Here is a 22,978-nt window from a genome sequence, read left to right on the forward strand (position 1 = left end):
TCTCCTTATATGAAGTCAGATAGTTACATCAGACATTTTATTTCGTTAGACTACATTATAGCTTTAATGTAGGACGTCGGTGGACTGTTTATGTGTCTGTATTTGTATGCTGACTGCGGATGAACAGATTTTTATTGGGGCTTTTGTCAATACATTCAAAAGTTATTGCCGTGCAAGCTGATTTTGAAGAAAAAAAGTACACAAAATAAAAGTTGATCATTAGCATGAATTGAAATTTGGAATTCATGACTTCTTGTATTTGAGTGTCAAGAAATGAAATGTTCTATATGTGGTATTATTTGTTTTCTTATAGAAGGGCATAAAGCGATTGAAAGGAACAGTTTCACAATTTCTTGTTAATTGACTTAGGCCTAACAAAATAACAAATACAAATGTTTGTTTCCTTGGTACCTGACTTACTCTAATTTTTTCTGCCTGACCCTGATTTTTTAATTGTGATTGGACAAAAATAATTCTGTCTGTTTTCCTCAAGGGTACATATTTTCAGTAGCTCCTTGCTTCGGAAACATGCGTAAATATTTTTTTTTATAAGAGCGCTTAAGTTCAGTTGATTGAAACCAAAAGTCCCCGGCTTTAAGTGTGACAATAATATTTACACACAACTTAAAAACAAAATAATAATAATAAAATAATAAATATAAAAAAAATGTGTGACCTCCCTGCCAAATGTTTGTGCGCGTAATTCGAAAACATTTTTTTTGGCCTTATGAAGAGCCTGTTATAAGGAACCAGTAATGAAATATTCATAGAGCACTGTTATATTGTTTACTTTTCACCTCCAAATTAAATTTGACAGTCTATTAAAGTTACGTAGTTGTTTGTTTGGATTTGTGCATTCTTTCTGAACATACAATTGTGGAAATAATCCGTTAAGACATGTGTATTTCAAGCCTATATTTATCTATTCATGAGGAGATTACATTATACTAATATTTGTGTAATTTTGGACTTGACCATTCAGTGCTCTGAATGACATGTTAATTCTTTAATTTTGTCCATTCAACTTTAATTTGCCATCAAAGTTTTATATTGAGTGAAATTTGCACAATGATCTGAAAGTCTAGTTTAAGACAGTTGCTGTGCATACATATAGCTCCACACAGACACTTTTATGTCTCAAGCCTGCGCCTAACTGTCTAAAATGCTCTAGAGATTGAACATTTCTATAAATGCCCCAAGCAGGACTGAGGTCAAGCAGGTTTTTTTTTATTTGAAATCCTTGATCTTCAAAAATAAGTCCCTTCATCTTAAGTTACCTACAGCCTTTTCAAAATTATTATTTTTTAGCAATAAATGCTGCATAAATTCTTTAAGAGCATGAAAACCAGAAACAAGCATTTATTTTTGTAGGCCTAAATTAATTCTAACTCGTTTTAGAGATTGCTCTCAATTACATTGAATTAGTGCTATCTTTTTTCACGGACCAGGTATCACATTGTTTCACATTGATTTGCATTGATCTGTAGGTTTTTGAATTACGTGTAACATTTAATTGTGGTTGAAACAGACCTTCAGTTAAGTTAACTTTCGCCATGCATGTTGGAAGTGAAACGTAAATGTGTTTTTCCGTTGTTATACCACGCAAAAGTGTGAAGGGGAAGGCGAGTGTGTGTGCGCCTATGCAATCTTGTCAAGCGGATTACTTGAAAAGTATTTAGGTATTAACTTCCAACTTCATATACAGATCTGACATTTTAGAGAAGTGCAGTACACATCAAAACCATACATTTTGTTGCAGTATTTTTTTTAGTTCTTGTTTAGCTTTAATTGTAATCCTTTTCCATAAGGCTAAGTTGATACTGTTCTTAATTCGGCAGGGGATATATTGATCTGAGACTGCTCTTGTTGTTTTTAGAAAAGAAGTTGAGAAATTGTGGCAGCCTTTGTGTCAACAGCAGTTTTGGCATGCAAAGACTCTTTGGATATATCTCAAAAACTGTTTACAATATTCACATGAAACTTAGTCCACATGTTGACAGCGACATATATACTCACATGTTTTAAGCAAGGCCAATTACTCTACTTTTTAAAAAAAACAAAACAACAGACATGCGCTTTCGTTTACTTCATGGGGCTGATCCGACTTGTTTGATATATATAAGTAGGACAATTAACTTCAGATTTTAGGATGGAATTTAAGGTTACTTGATTGCATGGCTTGTGAGATTAAGTGAAAACAAATTCTTTATTTTATTTTGTTCAAAAATTACCTTAAAATCTGGAAAAAAAAATGAATGAACATCAGCTATCTAAATTATTTTGCACAATATGGATTTTCCCAGGTTTTGAAATATTTATCATTATATCATCTGCACATTATGTAAAAGGTTCAACATAAGAATCTATTTTTCCAAAAGAAGTTACAAAACATGAAACAGCTTACAAACATATCTTCAGTGTTAAGTATCAATGATATTTTGCAAAGTTTTTTGTATTGTTTATTGTATACAAAATAAACAAAGAGATAAAAATCCTGACCAACAATTATTATCTGATAGTCTTTTTAAGAATCACCCTATGTTGATTAGTTCACAAAAGTTTGAGTTACAAGGTGTATAACATTCGATACATGTAGAAAACAAGGTTTAAAGAACTGGTCAACCAATGTATTCGTTACAATCTCTTTGAATTTCTGCTTCATTTAGTAATTAAAATTTAATGTTGAAAAACCTTTGGTATTTCATTCCTTAACAAGCTCAGATTATAAATAAATGTCACGGAGTCAAGTCTTAATAGCTGTTAGTTCAAATTCTTTGATCAATTTATTTTTTCTCTGGATCGATATTTAGAATAAATATGATTTAGATTTAGACTTTATTTGCGAAAATTATATTGCCTTCAACTTATTTTCCTTGTTATATAATCAAGCGCCAATAATATATTAAACATGTTTCAGTTTTATTTATCGCACTATTCAGGAATATGCAATATTGACTTATAATAAATAATGCAAGTTCGATTTGCCTAGGTTGAAAATTTTATCACTTTTGATAAAACAAAATAGCAATAAAATATGATGGAATACCAATAATATGTGAGAATCAATTTCATAAATATCCACAGATAGATATCGCCTGATGGAAACCAGTAGCTGTTCTCTTATTGAACTTCTCGTGTTGATTTAGGTCTTTTTGAAATTTTCCCTCTCATATAAATACAAGTAAAAACATGTTCCAATAATAGGTATAGGCTTCCTTTAAAGTCAAATTAGACCCAGAAAAATAATTGTGTTAATTTGCGCTCATTCAATAACTTTCTAGTTTTTTTTTTTGTTTTTTTTGTTTTTTTTAATTGGTGAAATCAAGACGTTTCAAATTTTTAAGAGTTTTGTTACATTAGATATTTATTTACAAAAGTTCTATGTAGCTTTTAACGTTGAAACAGGAGATAAAATTACTGGCAGTATATATATTTAGTATCGATAGGTCATTGAAAACAAATAAACTTATCAAATTCAGCAAAGTTCATACTCAGAATACAATCGGGGTTAGGGCAGAATGAAACGTTGACAAACTAGATTTGAGTACTTAAAACGATATTGGATATTTTGTGAATACGCTATAGATAGTGGTTTGGAATGTAGTCTTGTGCATACTATCGGAAGATTAGCTTGATAGATGGAAGTGCTTACGTCGGGAATATCTGAATAACTAAATAACGGAGTAGGGAATATTTTCGACGTTTATATGTGTGTGTATTTCCAAAGAAGGTGTTGTTTTTGTTATCAATATTATCATAAGTGAGAATGTATGATAAAGTGAATATTGGATTTAATTAGTGACTGACAGCGGCTTATTGTAATTAAGAGTTCCTGCCAACATAGTATCAGTATTTATTGATCTGGATATTATAAAAAAGAAGGAATAACTAGGATAGGGCTTAATTTTAGTATAAGGATATAGAAGTTTTAGTCAGTATTTTTTGTATAAGAATTAAGTAGCAGTTGGTTATCATAATTTCACACTTTTTGTAAAATTTTGGTATTTCATACTTTTGTGAAATTTTGGGTTTTCACACTTTTTGTGAAATTTTGCTACAGTTTTATGTGTTTTGGCAAAAAGGTGTCTAATGTTTCAGTGTTGACAAGAAGTTGTTCACAATTGTATTTCTAGTGGCAGGCAGTTTATACTGTGCCCTTAGAGTCCTTCATTTAATATTGTTACCAAGTGTTTGTCAGACTTAATTGTTACTCTAGCTTGGATATTTAATAATGTCACAAAATATTTTAGTCATTCAACTAATATTGTTACAAAGTGTTTGTTGGACCTGTGACTCTAACCTGGATTTTCATTAATGTCACAAATTGTTTGTTGGTTTTAATGATAATAGATTGGAATTACACTTAGGATAGTAACAAATTCTGAAGTTGTAACAATTGCTGCAGGTTGCAGTTAAAGATCGTAATTGCGTGTTTATTTGCAAGTCTTTAATGTATATGGATTTTTTCTGTAATGGAAACTGTTTATCGGAGACCTGTTGGTTTTGAGATGATGGAACAATAGAGGCTGGGTTCTGTTTATGGTAATTTGTTTGTATAAGTGGTGTCAGGAAATTCAAGAATTTTTATTTTATTGATTTTGGAATCTTTGAAGTTGTATTAGTCTGAAGCATTGTTAGTTGTACTTTCTAGTCATTTCAGTGTGCTATTGTGAAGTATTTTATTGAGGGATAAAAACACTACTAGGTCAGAGCAAACAAAATTTCATTAATTTTATGTTACTCAGGGTTTTCCTTAGGATTTTTTTAGCTTGGGGTCTTGTGACCACCCTGCTTGAAAAAATGAGGGTCTCGGGTAATTTTTATGGGGTATAACAAAGTTAGACCACCTAAATGGCCGTCAACGATTTTGACGATTTTTTTAGTATGGCAGACTTGAGACAGGGATACATAATAAATGTCAAAATAATAAAGAAGTATCCCTGATGGCTCATTATTGTTGCTACTGGGTAAAATATATGGTTTGCAATTAATGAACGGTTATTGGGATGCACAGTCAGTTAAAAATGGGAGATCCTGGATTGGAAATTGAGTGACTTTTATAAAGGTTTTCTGCATCAGGCAGAATACTGGCTGCTGAATTTTATTTTCAATATTTATTTTATTTAGTAGATAATTTTGTTACTTCTGATGATAACTGTTGGTATCCAAAATGCATTCCATCCAAGTTAATTGTTGAATACAAAGGCAACTTTGTAATGACAGACTGCACAAAATCATTCAATGATCATTTGCTCTTGGTTCAAAATGGTTCACTCCTCGATTTTGATGTATTTTAGTAAAAGATTTTAAATTATATCATCATTGTAAGAAATGACATTTTTTAATAATGTTTGGATTGAAGAAGTAACCTGATAGTGAATCAAATTTAATACCAGAACAAGCACATAATGACGTGCATTTACATCAAACTGTATGTAAAAGGTCTTTGAATATACATAATTTATTATACGATGTAATGAAATATCTTGTCGCCAAATATTTGAATAAATTATTACATATTGCTGAACTTGTCAAAGAAACGTTGTCTACTTATGTAAGAATTCAACTCAGAGCATTTGGGGTTGTTTTTTTGCTCCGTTTTTTCTTAATTAGAAGTTAAGGGGTTTTTTTTATCATACGAGATTATAAAATATATTTTCCTCAAATATTGGAATAAATTATTACATATTATATCAAAGGAACGTTTGTTTACTTATGTATGATTTCAACCATTTTTTCTTAATTAGAAGTTAAGTTTTTTTTTAAGTCTAGACAGATGTTGATGACACTCACTGTTTCTCAATCATAGTTCATACTCTACTTAAAGCTACACTTTCACAGATATACCGTTTTTACAACTTTTTTTTTTTTTGTCTTGGAAAGAGCAATTTTTTGCGTAAATATCTGCAAACCAATGATAAAAGATTGCTGACTAAAAATCAGATCACAAATTTTCATATTCCTGTTTGAAAAATTAATGTTTTATGGCTTAAACCGTTACTCAGTTTCCAAAAAAAGCATAAAACATCAATTTTTGAACTTAAATATAAAAATCTGAGATCTAATTTTTGTCAGCAATCTTATATAACTGGTTTCCATGCATTTTCGCAAAAAAATGGCTCGTTCCAAGACAAGAAATAAATAAGTTGTCAAAACTTTCAATCTGTGTCAGAGTGCAGCTTAAAGGGTGGTTTCAATGTTACCAAGTGCTTATTGAAATATCATCATACCTTGATGAAAAAACCTATGTTTGACTTTTAAGCTGTCATTGGTCTTTGATTCTTTTATTGCCTTTTTCTCAATAGGAATAAGCTTTCAAAGGCATTAAAATGACATTTACATCTTACATAGCATTTAAAATGAAATTTCGTTTGATTCAATATTGGCGATTTTTAATGGCTGGATTTAGTAATGTAGACTCTTAAAAGGATCGGTACAAGGGTATGCATTGTTTAATTGGAAGATATGCAAGAGCTTGAAGGCATTTTGGAATTTGATATCAATTAATTTCTCCATTTTCACGCAAAAAAATCGGGATTTGTCATGCACGTCTTGAGGGTTTTATGAAATATTGAGATATAACTTGATTACTTTGGGATATTTGATAAATCGGCAAGGTCATAATGCACTTGTCAGTATTCTGTTTGTAGTTGGTAATTTAAATTATTCCATGTTCAAATTTATCTTTAGTTGTTTTAATAGCTGTGTCAAGTTTCGGGCATATCAGTAATTAATTGCGTTTCTTCTGTTTCTGATTATATCCAATTTGCTGTTGAGTGTTTCAAATTAGGTGAATGATAAAAAGGGTCAATTCTGAATTCTTATAATGTAACGCTTTAGGAGATTTAGAGGTATTGGTATGTCAGATATTTTGGTGTTTTTAAATCCTCTTTTACTTGTTTAAGATTATCTTACTAGGGAAATTCTAACCATGTTTTGTGCTTTAGGGGAAAGTCAGGAAGCAAGGAAAATGAAACATAGACATAAATAGATAGCGCACATATTATATTGCTGAAAGGTCTTAGATCGCCAAAAAAATGGCAAGTGAAATGGAAAAGGATTACTTGTGCTCCCCGTCGAAGTCTTGGCTTGAACGCTATGAGGAACTAGCTGATATGTCATATCCACGCGTCGTTGTGGAGGACATGGTGGAACCATTCCGTCCTAGTCAACTGGTGACCTCTACACCTTATAAGGACTCTGCCAGGTCAAGACTGGAACAAGATGGCCGAAGTAGGTCACCGGACGGGACCAGAGGGGAAAGACATAGTCGGAGTAGATCTCCAGGTGGCGAGGAGCGAGGGGTCAGATTCGATATCAGTCCAAGAGAAAGCAGGGTTGACTTTGAAGATAGAAGGTCAAGGTCACCACTGAGGTCAAGTGCTAATTACGGTGATAACATTATAGAGAATTCCAGACCTAAATCACCGTACAGGGAAACTGTTGACGATATTGTGAATAAATATTCAAATTCCCGGGAATTACCAAGAGTTGATGATCGACCCCTAAGTTCTGACCCAGAATCGAAAGGTCAAGGTCTAATAGGGGATGAAAATATACCGCCTCCATCTATTGGTGCTCAGATGACTTATAGCCCCTATAGGGGCCCAATTCAGGATGAAATACACACTCAGCCGTATTATGGACCCACCATTAACACAATACGGACTGATCGTAACGAACAAATAACCCCTCCGACAAAAGGTCGTATACCACCAAATGCAGCTAGTTTGATTATTAATAAAGTTCATAATGCAGTAAGCGATGAACGTGTGGATGAGTTAAGTAGCAAATATCGTGAAAGAATAGCACGGCAGAATAATAAGGAACAACATCAGAGAGGTCATTATCGTAGCAAATCTGACAATTTTCGTACCGACCTTGACTTGGAAACCAGGTCAAAACCAAGATTGGATGGTGATTGGTTGACAAGAAAATACGAAAGTGCTATTTTGCAGATTGATAAGCTGGAGTCGAATATAAAATGCCTGCGGATGGAAGTGAACAGTCTCTCGGCGACCAAGAAACAAGCTGAAATGAGGGTAAGTTTTTAGCAATTCTTTTATATGAGTAGATATACTGTTTTTGTAAATCACAGCTTTTTTGACGGGCCTAATGCTGATGATATTGCTTTTATATTCCCTTAGGTTTTTTTTAAAGGGGAAACAATGAGGCATTATGTATACCAAGTTTCATTTGAATATTTGAAACAAGATTTGAGTTATCGTCTTATATGTTGGCATTGGTATGCTAACACTAACCTTGGCCATAATATACCTCAACTTGTTCAAGATATCGAAATGAAACTTGGTACACATGTCAGAGACAGGCCCATAACTAACAGGCTTAAAAAAAAAATGAGTTATGCCCCTTGTTCAATCCTTGGTGCTCTTTATAGATTTGTTGAATGACATATACACGTTGGTACTCAATATGAAAAAAGAAATTCTAATAAGCCTATGATTGATTTTCTTACCTGTCCGGACATACATTTGCCTTTTTTGTAGCTTAAGGTATTTCATTTCAAAGACATTTTAGGGGGTACCGAGTAATACTGGAAATTGCATTATGTCACTTAAATTTGCGTTAGATACATGTTTACAAGGAACACTATACATTGTGCATTTTGAATACTAAACTCGAGGTCAATTTAACATAATCGCATATATGGCGTCATTATGAAAGTAAAGAATGGATATTAAAATGCATTGAAGAATACCTTATTTTTTATATTTTATATGAATAATTATTTCATTTGTAATAATTATGCCCCTGATTTAGAGGCAAAACTGTGCGATTCGGCTCATGTCTTAGTTTTAGTGAAGAATTAATCATTCCATTTAGTACCTGAAGCGTTTCTTGCCTCAAAATTAAATACCCACATTCAAACACTAGTAAAATATATGAATAGTAGTTGAATATTTGATCAAGTTAGCGCACTGATCAGTCAATATTTAGCCTTTCACTTACCTTTGTGTATTCATGTTGGGAGATATTCGTAAATCGACCCTGCTTTGACAAAGTGGTCTTTAGACGAGCGTTACCTTTCTGAGTCCGCAATGGAAGGTTAAGGGAATAGAAAAATGTTCAATCATTTATCTTGTATATCTATTAAGACTGGACAGTTTGGATTATCGAAAAAGTTAAACGAAGAAACATTTTAGAATTGCTAGGTTGCTTTAATGATCAATTCAATGGTTTTATTGAATAAATATCCCTATAAGAAGCATTGCCTATTTTGTCTCTCAAATGTTCAAACCTAGCCATTTTAAAAGTGAAAGAATTTGGAACTTTCAATTTTCAAACGACTCAAACGACTCAAATTTTTCTGTTCATCATTTCAATAGGATTGACTCATCTGGTCTTTTCAATCACTCACATGTCTTACTTACAAATATTGGCTTTTCAATTCTGTGCGAACTTATGGAAATTATTCTCGTCTTTTAATTACTTCACTTTCTATAAGATATTTGCACTGACCTACCATGCACCTTAAGTGGAAGTCTAAATGTTGTACAAATTATAATTTCTTTTCAAAACGATCTTTTCGGTATTAATTATTGTGTTCACATTGCAAGAATTAGTACTGGATCTTGCTCGTTATTAATTATTGAGTTAACATCTTAAGAATTAGGATTGCAATTTTTGTGCAAGTGTATTATGTAGCTATTATGTCTCGAAATTTTAAATGAGTAATTTTATTTTATTTATAGCATTTTCTTTATGTTCTTAAACGAATCTCTTTTCAAAAGTATTGACTTTTTATTAAATGAGGATTTACTGATATGCGATCTATCATGAAATTCAGTGTATGCTTTGTGAAAAAATACAAAGCAAAAGAAAATCTCAAATAACATATTGAAATTGAATTACAAAGAACAAAAATGGCTTAAATTAAACTTTTTATTTAAGGAGGGTAACAAAATTGAAACTTGTATATAACTGGCAAAGTCAATTTAGTGCTTAATTTATTTTAACACCAGCCTGTAAAGATTGCCTGTATTTTAATGTTGCTCGTAAGAATAAAAAAAAAACTACCAGGCTTCGAAAAGTCACAAAATACAATTTTGCAACATAAGATAAAAACGCCTCCGTTTTAATCTTTTGCAATGCAATATTGCTTTTGTTTTAATTTATAAAGCAAAAATACAAACAATCTGTTATCAAAGAGTCAATCTGATGGGGAATGCAGATAATTTTGTTTATGAAGTATTAATTATGAGACAAAGTTTGAAATTTGTTTGTTTATTCATACCGTTTGTAAAAAAGCATTAAACATTAATAACAATTATGTACCAGTGTCGGGAGCATTTTTACCTTAATTGTGAAGAAAACAGGTCGAGATATTGTCATAGCCTTGATGTCGTTCAAAGAAGATATTTCAATGAAATTTGGTTCACATGTTGCCAGGGCATAAAATATGTGCATGTATTTGTAAAGTATTATTCCAATATAATTCTGGCTTCAGTAATGGTGAATTTATGTCCCTTGTTGGACTGAAAAACAACAATAGAGGACCGTTAATTTGGCCTTGACTCTCTAAGCGCTCTTGTTTGGAGAATATGGTGAAACCACGTTTTTCTAGAACTTAAAAAAAACAAACTAAAAAAGGCAAACAGTCAATAAGAAAACCACAGGCTATAGTATTGGTCAGGGATTTTATAATACTGCCACCTATGGGCTATTGTCAATTATGCATTGAACAACCATTCTTTTAATGTGTTTCATTAACTTTGCTAAATTTGCATTAAAAATGAGAAGGTTTCACCATTTCAACAATGAAACTGACAACAAAAGCTTTCATTTATTAATAAAGATGGGTTGAATCATAATTGTCCTTTTCTCATAAAGTATGTGTTGGCGTATTGAAATTAACTTGACAAAAGCATAAATTGTTAATGGAACAAAATCAGTGAGGTGAATCTTGAAAGCAATCAATATATTATCAGTGAAAAAACTGTGGTTCCATGCATTTAGTTGTTCTATTTCTGAATAGCTTTCATCGATCATGCTAGAAATTTAAATGCATTATGCCATTTTCAAACCTTTTTTCTGTCACATTTAAAATCTCAATTAATAAATAGATTGATAATATGCTTTTGGTGGTTTATAGAGATGAATCAGTTAAATAAAAATAATATTTCACTGTTTTAAACAGTGAAAATATTAATTTAATATTTTTCACTGTTTTGAAATTTTAGCCCATTCTACGTCCAGATCAAACATCAGTGCGCACTGAGACAAAATTTTAACGACACCATTTCCGAAATGACGTTCCTTTCGCATACAATTTGGCACGCTTTTCTGAAAAACTACAATAAAATGTCATTTTATATCCTTTCTAGCTTATAATAAAAATGAAAATTGTTTGTTTCAGTGTATGATTGCAAAATACGTCATGAACACCAAAAGTAAATATTTCATATGTGGCTACCCCACTCCTGAAATATAGCTTCGGGTGCTCACACTGTGAAAGATACATGTATTGCTATCTTACACGGAAACAAAAAATTAACCTCTATGTCATTATATTTATTATGAAAGATACCAAATTAAAACATAAGGAGGTTATTAAAAACTTTAAAGCATTTATCACTGGAAAAAACACCCACACTCAAAAAATCATGCATGTTTTTTGTTGCAGGTCGCAGAATTACAGAATGATGGAGATCAGCTCAAATCTGACTTGGGAGAGGCCCGAGCCCAGTACAAGGATTGTGCACAGGAGGTGGGTCTAATTATATTGTTATACGAGGGTGATTTTTATGATATGGGACATATGAACATACAGTTCTGATTTGGGAGAGGCTCACTCCCAGTACAATTACTATGCAAGGGAGGTGTATATCTCTCTATAATACTTGCAAAGGTTGGCATGTTATATCATGAACCAGCTGCAAACTTAAGCTTAGATAAAATGGGGTCTGATTTTCCGGTCTTAGAAATTCATTACAATGGATAGGTAGGCCTGTAATTTAAGTATTTTTAACACTTAGGCATAAGTTTTTTTAAATTCCATAGATAAATTTAAATTTCTTCAAGAAAATTTTAAGTGTAAATCCACATTTAACTATTGATTACAGCACCTTTAGAACTGACACTGTGGAAAAGGGCTTTTACATGTTGTCTATCTTCTACCAGCCCAATCCCATATTCTGATATTGGGGGTATGACTTTGCATACTTGAAGTTCTTTCGTAAATCAAATATTTTTTAACCAAATCTGACGTTTCTTTCTTGTATTTCCAGCTTGCTCACCATGAAGAGAAGCTGATGTTGATGGAACAGAGCCTTCTGACGACACAGGAACAGCTGAGCCAGCGAGTCACCGAGGTCGTGAGACACGAACAGATTAACAGGAAACTGGAGATGGAGCTGAAGACACTCCGAGGTGAGCTTAAGTTTAAGATAACATTAGTTCAAGCTGCTCTTTCGCAGATCGACAGTTTTGACCTTTTCTAAATGAAATTGTCTCTAAATGAACTGATGTTGGCATCAATGCCTTCAGTTCAGTGGTATAAGATAACTCACAAAAGAACATCACAATTGTTTATCTGCACTTTTGTCAGCAGTCTTTAATCACTAGCTTCCAGACATTTACGCAAAAAACAGCTCCTTCAAAGACAAAAAAAAAGAAGTTGTCAAAACGATCCAACTGTGAGATTTCAGCTTTAAATATGGGATTTAAATATTCAGAAAACACGGAACATAGACCGTTTGGACTTAATGGTCAATATCATAAAATGATGGCATGGCAATTACGTGTTTATTTATAAGGACGTAGATGGTTACATGTCTGAAATGTTTCCCAGACCAGTAAAGGAAGTTTGCGAGGTAAACCCACTCGATAACAACATTTCACATTCCCATTATTAAATGCTTGTGAACAATCAAAATTCATACTTGAATTATTTTGTACATCTTATTAATAATATATATAAACTTGCATTGATTTTTGCAGATCGTAACGCCAACTCTGAAGAAGAGATCGATGAACAGAAATCTGTGATAGACAAACTACGTAAGGACTTGATGTACGTGAAGGAGGAGCAACATGCTGCTGTACAGGAGGGTCTGGCATATAAACAACAGTCCCACAAGTGTCAGGTGGAGCTGGAAGGGGCGAGGGAACAGGAGAAGATGCTTACTGAACAGGTGGGTGGGGTAGTTTGATATTGTTTGCACTGTGGGTGGGGTTAATTAATATTTAGATGTAGTTGTGGGAAAGGTAGACTAATAATGATAGATAAGGGGACCTGGAATATAAACAAGAGCCTTACAAAATGTGAAGTGTAGTTGGAGGGGTCGAGAGAGCAAGAAAATATGCTGACACATGGGTGGAGGGTATATTATTTTGTGGACAAGAGTCTTACCAATGTTAATTGGTGCTGGTGGCGAGCGAGAGCAATAAAATATTAAGAATGAACAGGTGGGTGGATGGTAATGATTATGATGTATTATGGGAAAGAAGAAAATGGGATTTTGATATATAGAGGATAATAGGGGTAGGGAACAAAGCTATACATGAGTGTCAAGCATGTAAACAACGGTCCCACAACTGTCTCTGGGAGTTGGAAGGAGCTAGGGAACAGATAAAGATACTTACTGAACAGGTGGGTGGGGTAATTTAACATTGTGGGAGTGAGGTAACAAAGGAAGCTTAACAAGAAGTAGAAATATTTTCATGCTGGCTTAATAAGTGGAGGGGTAACTTGAAGTAGGGGGATGTGATAAGGAGATTTCAGTTATAATTTATTAAAAAAAACAACAACAAAAACACTTCATATATTTATTAGCCTTCCATGATATTGTGTTTCATAAACATCTATAAACAAATGAAATTCCACAACAACTTATTTTACACACAGGTTGAGCAACAAGATACAATCCTCACACAGCTACAGAACGAGCTACGGGGGGTGAGAGACCGACACGAGGAGACCGCCCACTTGCTTCAAAACGCCCGCAGAACCAACGCTGACCTTGAAGACTCACTTGATTCCAACCAGAAAGACATTAAGGAATTGTCTAACAAGGTAATGATGAGTAATTTAATTGTTTTTGCAAGTGATTTAATGGTGAAATCAATTGAATGATCATTTTCTGACATGAGCATAGTGTTTCTGATTGTTGGTATAGAATCAAGGGGAACGATGAATGAAAATGACTATTGACACAATGAAAACTGCATAAAATGTTTGTTTGAATGCCTTTTTATGATAATAAAATAATATGTATGCATTCTTAGCTTGTTAACAATGTGAGACATTTTCATGTAAGTCAGCTACATGTACTTAATTGATGTTAAAGATACTGCATATTCTGAGCAGCCTTAAGATGGACAATATAAAATTACATGTACAATGTAAACTTTAAATGACATGAAAAATGTTGTCTTAAAATGACATGTAGAATGTTGAGTTGCATTGACTCGAAGGTTGTTCATCTAAAATCAAATGTACACTTTTGACTTGCAATGACTGATAAAAAATTGACTTAAATTGACATGTACAATGTTGACTTTCCCCACACAGCTGTTAGAGAAGGAAGATCTGGTGAAGAAATTGCGGGATGACTTGGAAGGTCAGAGCAAGCGTATCCAGGTTCTGAAGGAGGACATGGCAGAGAGGGACGGACAGCTGCATGTGGCCAAGATGAACCTGCAGCAGGAGCAGAAACAACGGCAGCTACATCAACAAGAGGTAGGCAATCTTAAATTTTCTCAGTAATGAAGAGATTTCCGTGAAAATATTTGTGTGAAATAAGTACCAATGCAAAAATAAACCACTATAAAATTGTCTGTGATTTATCTTCTTTCAATTTAGATCTAAAGATTTCCATGATATTCTGAAGCCGTATTTATTAAGCATTTTAAGTCATTTCCTAACTGTAGTTGATTTCTTAAAATTTCCAAATCAATATAAAAGAAATATATAAGTGCTTTTAAAATAAAATTACGTATTTTCAGTAATGCCAATGAAAATAAAGTATTTCAGAAATTATTAAGTTTTTATATCAATTGACCAATGAGACACTTAAATTAGGAAAGGGAGTTAAGCTAGGTAATGACTTAAGATGCTTGATGAATTATAAGGCCCCATCTGTATAAAAGTTGTATGAGTTTATTTTATAGGAATACGTATTATCAATAATACACTTTTTAAATGTTTGACCACTTATTATTACAGATTTCACGTTACGAGGAGACTTTACACCAAATGCAGGCGGACCTTGAACGTAGCCAAGACAACTACAGGAAGGCACACGCCCAGTTACTGCAGCATGAGGAAAGACTGCATGATCTTAAGGTAATGTTTTACATTTCTTCTTGTCCAGACAGAAGGTGCTTTTGAAATGATAATTATAAGAAGGAAATTTCTGTGTCATGTATATATATATATGATTAAACAGAGTTGAATGAAATAGGGTTATTAGTAGTGCGTTTTGATGGTTATATTCGAATCAAGTCGATAAACACAGATTTGGGTTTCACAAAGCGCAAGCTGCAAAAATCCACAAAAGTCGAATACGAGATTTCGGATAAAAACGGAGTACGAATAACCCTTTAATTTCATACATTTCTGGTTAAATCATTTCAAAGCAAATGTTATCATATTAAATATCATTTTAATGAAGCACTATTATAATGTTTTATGACATCATAATTTAACTAACATACAAAACATGTATTACTTAACCAAACATTTTCGAAAGAAAGTTTGACATAACTAGAACATCGAGATAACAGAAGTTGTCAAAGCGACTGTATATGTATGGCTTCATATAACATTAACAGGTCTGATTGACTACAGAAGTCGTCAAAGTGACTGTATATGTATGGCTTCATATAACATTAACAGGTCCGGTTGACTACTGTCCAAGTGAATCACCAGGTGTTGAAGAAAGATGTGCTGACAATGATAGTGACACATATCTTGATCGTTACTTCTTTATTAACACAGGTCCAACTGACAACTGTCCAAGGTAACCACAAGGAGTCCATGGAACAGCTCGGGGATAAGAGTCAGCAGGTGGCCATGTTGAAGAATGAGATCGCGCGCATGCAGCAGCAGAATGACGCTATGGCTGATGATGTAATTCCTTTTAGACTATTTCTTTTAGAATTAGTTTATTCCTCTCAATTAAAGCTATTTTAATCCAAATTCATGTTAGTGGTGGTTGTTTTTTGTTTTATGCATGATGTACCAAAAAATAAGTAAATAAAAAATGCATTAATGCTATGTGATGAATCGTAGGAAAATTACATCTTAACTCATTTTGGTCATTTGAAATTGGACATTTATATTTTGCATATGGTATATTAAAAACTATTTAACTATTCTTGTACCTTTAGTTGGCAGACTTTGAGCAGAAGACCCAGCGCCAAAAGGTTGAACTGAAGAAGCTGCAGGAGCATGGAAGGGCCTCTGAGCAGGAATTATCGGGAATTGAGGCCCGGTATAATGAACTCCAACAGGACGCCATACAATCACAGGATAGGAATAGACAGTCTCTACAGGTAAGTCTTGTATGGATTTAGTGAGGAATGTTATATTTAGAGTAGGAGATTTATAAAATGTATTGCCTAGCCTCAGACTATAAACTGTTGGGAATAGCGATCAAGAGTGATGAACTCCAGTAGGACACCATACAGCCACCGGAGAGAAACAGGAAGTCTTTACAGTGTACTCTTGTACTGATTAATTGATGTACATATAAGGTGTTTATTGGTGAATTATGGGGGTGCTTAACTACATGTATCATATATCTCAGTTCTGCTTTGAGTCATCAACATGTAGACAGAGGAAAAATATATATGAGCCAATTAATGCCTTTTAAAGTAAATGCCACCTGATGACAATGCTTTTGATCATTTATCTCTTTCCTGGTAAATGATTCATAGTAATTGCATGCTTTGGTTCTCTGTATCAAGAATGATAATAAATAACCTTCAGGAGCTCTCCGCCAAGGAGGAAGAATTGGTCTGTGTGAAGGTGGAGCTGTCTGCTCTTCAGGAGAAGTACAAGCTGAAATGCTGTGAGGTAAGCTTATCTGAAGGCCTTAAAATATCAAAATAATGACAAAATTAAATGTTTTTATATCGAGACATAATTATATTAAATATTGTGTTTACTTTTTGACAAAATAAAAAGAGAAAATAATTTTGGATATTATATTAAGTTTATATAAAGACAAAAAACTTGACAAGCGTTTCCAGTATGAATGATTGATTCCTCAAAATAAGTTGTTTTTGTCATTTGTTGGAAAATAAGTTGCAAAGAAGTTGTATCTGTATAACTTTATATTATTTTATCTTTCAGTCTGAAAAAATCTACACAGAGGTTGATCTGATGCGTCAAAACTACCAGAGCGCGAATGAGGAGATCAAGGGCCTACGTATGGCGCTGGAAGAGTCACGCACCAATGGAGATCGACTACATAAGGAGAGCGAGCTTGTTGTACAGAATGTCAACACCTGGGTACAGGAACAAAAGTATGTATTCAGACTGTTGCTTTATTGTAAATTCTCAATTTAAATGTCCAGAGGAATATGCAGATTGTTGATTCTTCGTAAATGTCATAACCAGCTTTAATTTTCTATCACTGGTTGAATTGCCTGGCATAAGGGTTCTAAATGAAATACATTTTTAGACTGAAAAATTTGGATATGAAATATTGGTTAAAAATTCTGCTGTCTTGCAGGATCAACTGTTAAAGTGACTATGCTTTGTTTGAATGTACTTAAAAATATTCATGATTTCTCAAATGTATCAAGCTAAAGTCTTTGATTGGACATGAATGTTTCATTTATATGTGACTATTTCATTTTTACAGACATGCTAATGAGAAGCTCGGTAACAAGATCCGGGAACAGAGCAAGGCCATTATGCAGTTGACAGCTGAGAAAGAGTAAGTTCAAATAACAACATGTATCATAATCCATGCACTAGTCTCAATGATCAATTCACATCTAAATTGAAAACAAAGCAATTCACTGGCATTGCACCATGTCGGCACTGTAGGCAAGGGCATGCATGTAATTTAAAAACAAATGTGTTTATGTTAGTTTTGAATATAATGCCAGAAAATGCTTCTACCGACATTACCGAGCATGGTGGATCACTTTTAATAGCAGGACAGACATGCATATCTAATTTGGTCTATTAATGCCCCTGACAGATACTTAAAGCATTGTTATTTATCAGCAAAGGAACTCACTGAACTTTCTCTTTTACTGCTTTATCATAAGATTAAAGTAATGAGAGCGATTTATGTTGACACAATTTGTTCGATGATTTGCATTGCATTTTATATCTGGAGTATCCATACTATCTTATGTTATTAAGTTAGTTTATTTCCCTTCTCTCTCTCAAGGCAAATGTTGGAACAAATCAACAAGTACCAGAAGCAGAACAATAAGTTGAAGATTGAACTGGATGAGAGACGAAACGAGTCTGAGAGATTCAAGGCGCTACAGAACCATTCGTCACATCAACAGGTGCTTCTGAACCAGCTACGATCCAGGCTTGAGGAACATGAGTAAGTATTTGATTAAGGTTGAGGTATGAGTTAAGAAACTACTTAAGTATGGTTAATATATTATAGTATTTTATTGACCAGTCTTGAATTTTCACCCTTTTTTTTAAATGGAAGCTGTTTATTTGTTTTTCCAGAATGGAACAAGACCAGGAAATGTCCAGTAAGATGGCCACCATAGAAGACCTTCACAACAGACTTAAGATTAACATAGACAATATTCAACAGCTCAATTCACAGGTAGGCTGTGTAGTGGCATAGTTATCTTAGCTCTAAAAATCCTTTTTAATTGACGAGTAGCCTGTTGTCAATCAAACAATCAGTTGACCAATAACAGGATTTTATCAATAAATGAAGAAGGTAATTGCTTGTTTCAGTGCAAGATCCAAATATATTTCACCAAGTGAGCACCATAAGCTATATTCACGGGATGAAATATATATTGCGATCTTAAACTGAATCCAAATTTTTTCTTTTTCTTATATGCTTGAAAGAATACCAAATGACAATTTATTAAAAGCACATGGTTAAATTGCTCAAATAGATGAACTGAAAAACCTTGTCAAATGATCTCCACAAGTTGCATTAATTCCTTGGGCAGCTGGTCAGTTATATGAAGACAAAAGTCCTTGTATTGTTCGAACAAAAATTCTAGTATTGACTGTATCCTATCATAAATGCTTAAATGTGTTAGAATTTTTTTTTAAATATGAGAGTTAAATTCTTATTTTTAATGCCGCATTTCAGCTTAACTCGCTACAAAAGGACAATGTGCGCCTACGTAGCGACCTAGAACGAGAAATTGGCACTCGGCAGACCTTAGAACTGCAGATAGAAAGTAAAGAACAGACAATAAACAGTCTGAAGACGCAGCTTGACGCGAAGAAACACCTCCTTATAGAGCACTCATCACCGATCAAGGATCCTGAACGCGCTGTAAGTTGACGGTTCAATAATTACTTTTGAGCGAATGGTTCTACCAAAAATAATTTATAATTTATTAAGTCCTCAGATGTTTTTTATATGACGAAAACGACACAGTTTGTTTTGCTATTTACAACACAGATTTTTCTTTTGACAGTTTTGCTTTGCTTGGCTATTAAACACTTATAGTGAGCTTCTAAATCATCAAAATCTTACAAGCTTAACTTTAAATAAGCGTCAATTTTGCTTGAATTTTTTAAAGCTCCTTAATGCTAAAGCTTTGTTTGTGTTTTAAATAGGGAGAGTCTGGGGTAGGTAGCCGTATATAAAGGGCATGTTAATAAGTCTGTACTATTTTTAGCACTGGGGGCATATCAGCACCTATATATAGATAATTGGCATCTAATTAAACTAAATAGCTTGTGGTTTAATTCTAAGACACAAACCTTATGTTTGGAATACACATGTGTAATATTCCTTTGTTATACAATTCTGAATAAATTTAGAGCTAGGCTTCAAGTTATTAACTCAATTTTATAATTTATTTTGAAGGTATAATTCTTAATATATTTATTTTTTTTGTCATAAAAGAATCATTAAATTAGATGAGTTTGATATGCTGGATAAACACAGCCATTCGTTTAATGAGATGCCAAAACCTATGATTCTATTGGTTTTGCGACTAATTCACTAGAATTTCTGCACAAACATTATTATTTACAACCTACATTCATTTATACTCTTTTGTGTGTTTCATATTATTTTGATTGCATGTTTTTCACACTTTTATGTGTAAGGTAGCATCATATGATGACAATTTCAGAAATGCGGGCAATTCAAGTTGATATTGTGAAAGATTCTGTCTTTACAGACAAAATGTTACAGAAATTTTACCAATGCTATTCCAGAAAAAATGACTCAAAAATGATAAAAATTTAGCCAAATTCCTGTCAGTGTTAAATTGACTAGAATATCGAAAAATAATTAAAAGAAAATTTATTTACTTATAATAATTGACAAAACGAATCTAAACTTGAATTGCCTGGCATGAAAAAGTAGTTAAATTGCATTCATTTCATTAGCGGTGTGGACATTTTCAGAGACACTCCAAACCTATTGAAAATGAAAAGGTAAAACGGGCCTCTCTGTTCTAACTTTGTTCTGATCAGTAGAATTTTCATCAGCTTGTCTGTTTTTCTGTTCGTTTGTGTGTTTAATCAGAATCTAAGAATGGGATTATGTACTTGAATGTGTCTGGCGCCAATGTGTTACTTAAATTCAGATCTATACATGAACCACTAAGTCCCAAAAATGGTGCAAGCCATGAAATATGTAATTATTAAAATTTAGCTGTGTCCACAATCAAATTCAAATAATAACTGCTCGCTGTTGGAGGAGTTACCCAAGTTTTTCATTGGAACATCCTATAAGAATGTTGATGTAGATGTGAATTCTCACTCATATTTACTTCTATCAAATGCCAATTCCTTGGGAAAGATATTACATGTTCACAGACAGACAAACATCCAAAGATTTCTGCTAGAATTGTAGTTGTTTTTTTGTCTTACAAATTTATAGTTTGCGCCTTTTGTTCATTCTAAGTGTATACATGTTAGTGTGCAAAAATGCTAATCTGAAAAGTAGCCATAATATATATTTTTCTCAAGTAGCTCAGCAAATAGTTCTTTAACTTGCTTGTGTGTATAGAATTATGTAGACTTCTTATTTGTTTAATTCCTGTTCAAGATTCTAGTTTCTAAAGATCATTGTACATGTATACAGTTCAGATTACACAAAAGTATTCTAAGTTATCCTACTAAATGCAAATGCTGTGTCGTGGAATAGGCAAAAAACTTATATTGTGACATAAATTAAAATTTTCTGATAAAAATGGTCTTTCAGTGATTAAAAAATAAGTTCTTCTATGACAGACTGACCTAAAAATCAGGGCCATATTTAGTTGTAGCTTCAATGATATTAAATCTTTATAATGGTCAAGAATGCCAGTCAGTCGATTTTTTTATTTCCAAAACTTATAAAAAAAATTATACTGGCTAAAGTTCAAGCTTCATACATATGGAGCAATATAATGAAAATACTACACTTAGACCATTTTAATTTACAAGTACATACGAACTTTATTGAAATGGGTCCTTGAGTCCTCGTTTTAAACAATACATCATCATGATTTGGATATGTGGTTTTAAGGTTGATAAAAGGGTGAAGGTATATGAGTTCATGTTCGTTTATGTTTGTGTGTATTTCTTATTATATATCATCGTTACTTTTATCTTTTATATAAAGATTCATTCCAAATTTTCTCATTTTTACATATATTTTTTTATTTGTTAAGTTGTTGTTATTTGAGATGATTATTATCATTTATTTCTTATTCTAACTCTTACAAACTTTTTCAATCACATTCTTACTAACTCATTGTTTACAACCTTGTATTCATTATATTTTTATTTTAAATGTCATGGTGTAAACACTAATGAAAAAAAAAAAATCATTATAAATTATTATAATATTATTCCATAGATAATATATTTACAATTTTCTGAAAGATATTTTTGAAAAGTCAATGCAAAATACCAGATTCCCTTGTAAAAATAATCCCTGGGCTGGTATTCAATATTGGTCTCAATTGGATCTACGAACGATGTAGCTAATCGGATTACTTGTTATTAATAACTGACCAATAGAGTGAATGAAGTCAATGATGTATGACCATAAATTAACTTAAGTTGAATTTTAAATACCACCCTTACTGATTCAGACACTGAAAAATATAATTTTAAATATAAATTACTGCCTGAAGTTGACTAATCCAAATACGGATCTCATTAGAGTGTAATATTGTTTAATATTCCAATTTCATTTGTTTTCAGACTCGTGCAGCATACAAGAAGGTGATGGAGGAAAATGGAGTGTCCGACCCGAACGCCATGGATAAAAACTACTGGATACAGCGGGTTGGGGAGGTAGGTATATAAGATGTTAGTGGAGAGAATTATGAATAATGGGCCTTTTGTTGTACTTGGGAACTTGGAGAGTATAAGAATTTTCAAGCCTTATTAGTTTTAGAGATGGATATGGGGCCATATTCAATATAATTGTATCCTTATCATTGGACATGCCTCATTGATTCCATTCAGTCCAATGGCTTGTTAATTTTACAGTCCAATCAAAACATTGGGATTTTAATCTTGAAACGAAGGACATGCCTCACTGATTCCATTCAATCCATTGGCCTGTTATTTTTACCGTCCAATCAAAACGCTTGGATTCTAAATGAAAAATTAAGTTAAATTTAAGGGGGTTATTGAATACAGCCCCATGTCTTTTTTATTTTAAGGTGAATTTTTCCAAAGGTCAACAACATTGTAGTGTTAATTTACATTAAACAAATAATGTAAAATTATCAACGACTATGACTGTCAAATTATTTAGATACATAAGTCTTTTGTATGATGCTTAAAATTATAACGAATACACAAATATACAAACAGGAGGTT

At 32.8% G+C, this 22,978-nt stretch overlaps 1 protein-coding gene across 21 annotated transcripts in view; it reads left to right on the forward strand.

Annotated features, from left to right (window-relative positions):
- Nucleotides 1-22,978, forward strand: part of LOC128242756 (myosin-11-like) — an 86,277-nt gene that overhangs the window by 57,394 nt on the left and 5,905 nt on the right. For 18 of the 21 annotated variants that reach the window (XM_052960040.1, XM_052960032.1, XM_052960033.1 and 15 more), the window contains 17 exons: nt 7,959-8,042; nt 11,645-11,728; nt 12,249-12,390; nt 12,961-13,154; nt 13,868-14,035; nt 14,534-14,701; nt 15,188-15,307; nt 15,962-16,093; nt 16,354-16,518; nt 16,955-17,041; nt 17,321-17,493; nt 17,835-17,909; nt 18,375-18,539; nt 18,674-18,776; nt 19,284-19,472; nt 20,561-20,590; nt 22,352-22,444. In XM_052960040.1, coding sequence (XP_052816000.1) covers nt 7,959-8,042; nt 11,645-11,728; nt 12,249-12,390; nt 12,961-13,154; nt 13,868-14,035; nt 14,534-14,701; nt 15,188-15,307; nt 15,962-16,093; nt 16,354-16,518; nt 16,955-17,041; nt 17,321-17,493; nt 17,835-17,909; nt 18,375-18,539; nt 18,674-18,776; nt 19,284-19,472; nt 20,561-20,590; nt 22,352-22,444 — 2,172 coding nt within the window. The remainder of the gene's footprint in view (nt 1-7,958; nt 8,043-11,644; nt 11,729-12,248; nt 12,391-12,960; nt 13,155-13,867; nt 14,036-14,533; nt 14,702-15,187; nt 15,308-15,961; nt 16,094-16,353; nt 16,519-16,954; nt 17,042-17,320; nt 17,494-17,834; nt 17,910-18,374; nt 18,540-18,673; nt 18,777-19,283; nt 19,473-20,560; nt 20,591-22,351; nt 22,445-22,978) is intronic. The other 3 variants (XM_052960042.1, XM_052960034.1, XM_052960053.1) reach the window with 1 other exon arrangement.

The sequence above is a fragment of the Mya arenaria genome, chromosome 8 (genome assembly GCF_026914265.1).
Source record: "Mya arenaria isolate MELC-2E11 chromosome 8, ASM2691426v1".
In the NCBI taxonomy this organism is placed as follows: domain Eukaryota; kingdom Metazoa; phylum Mollusca; class Bivalvia; order Myida; family Myidae; genus Mya; species Mya arenaria.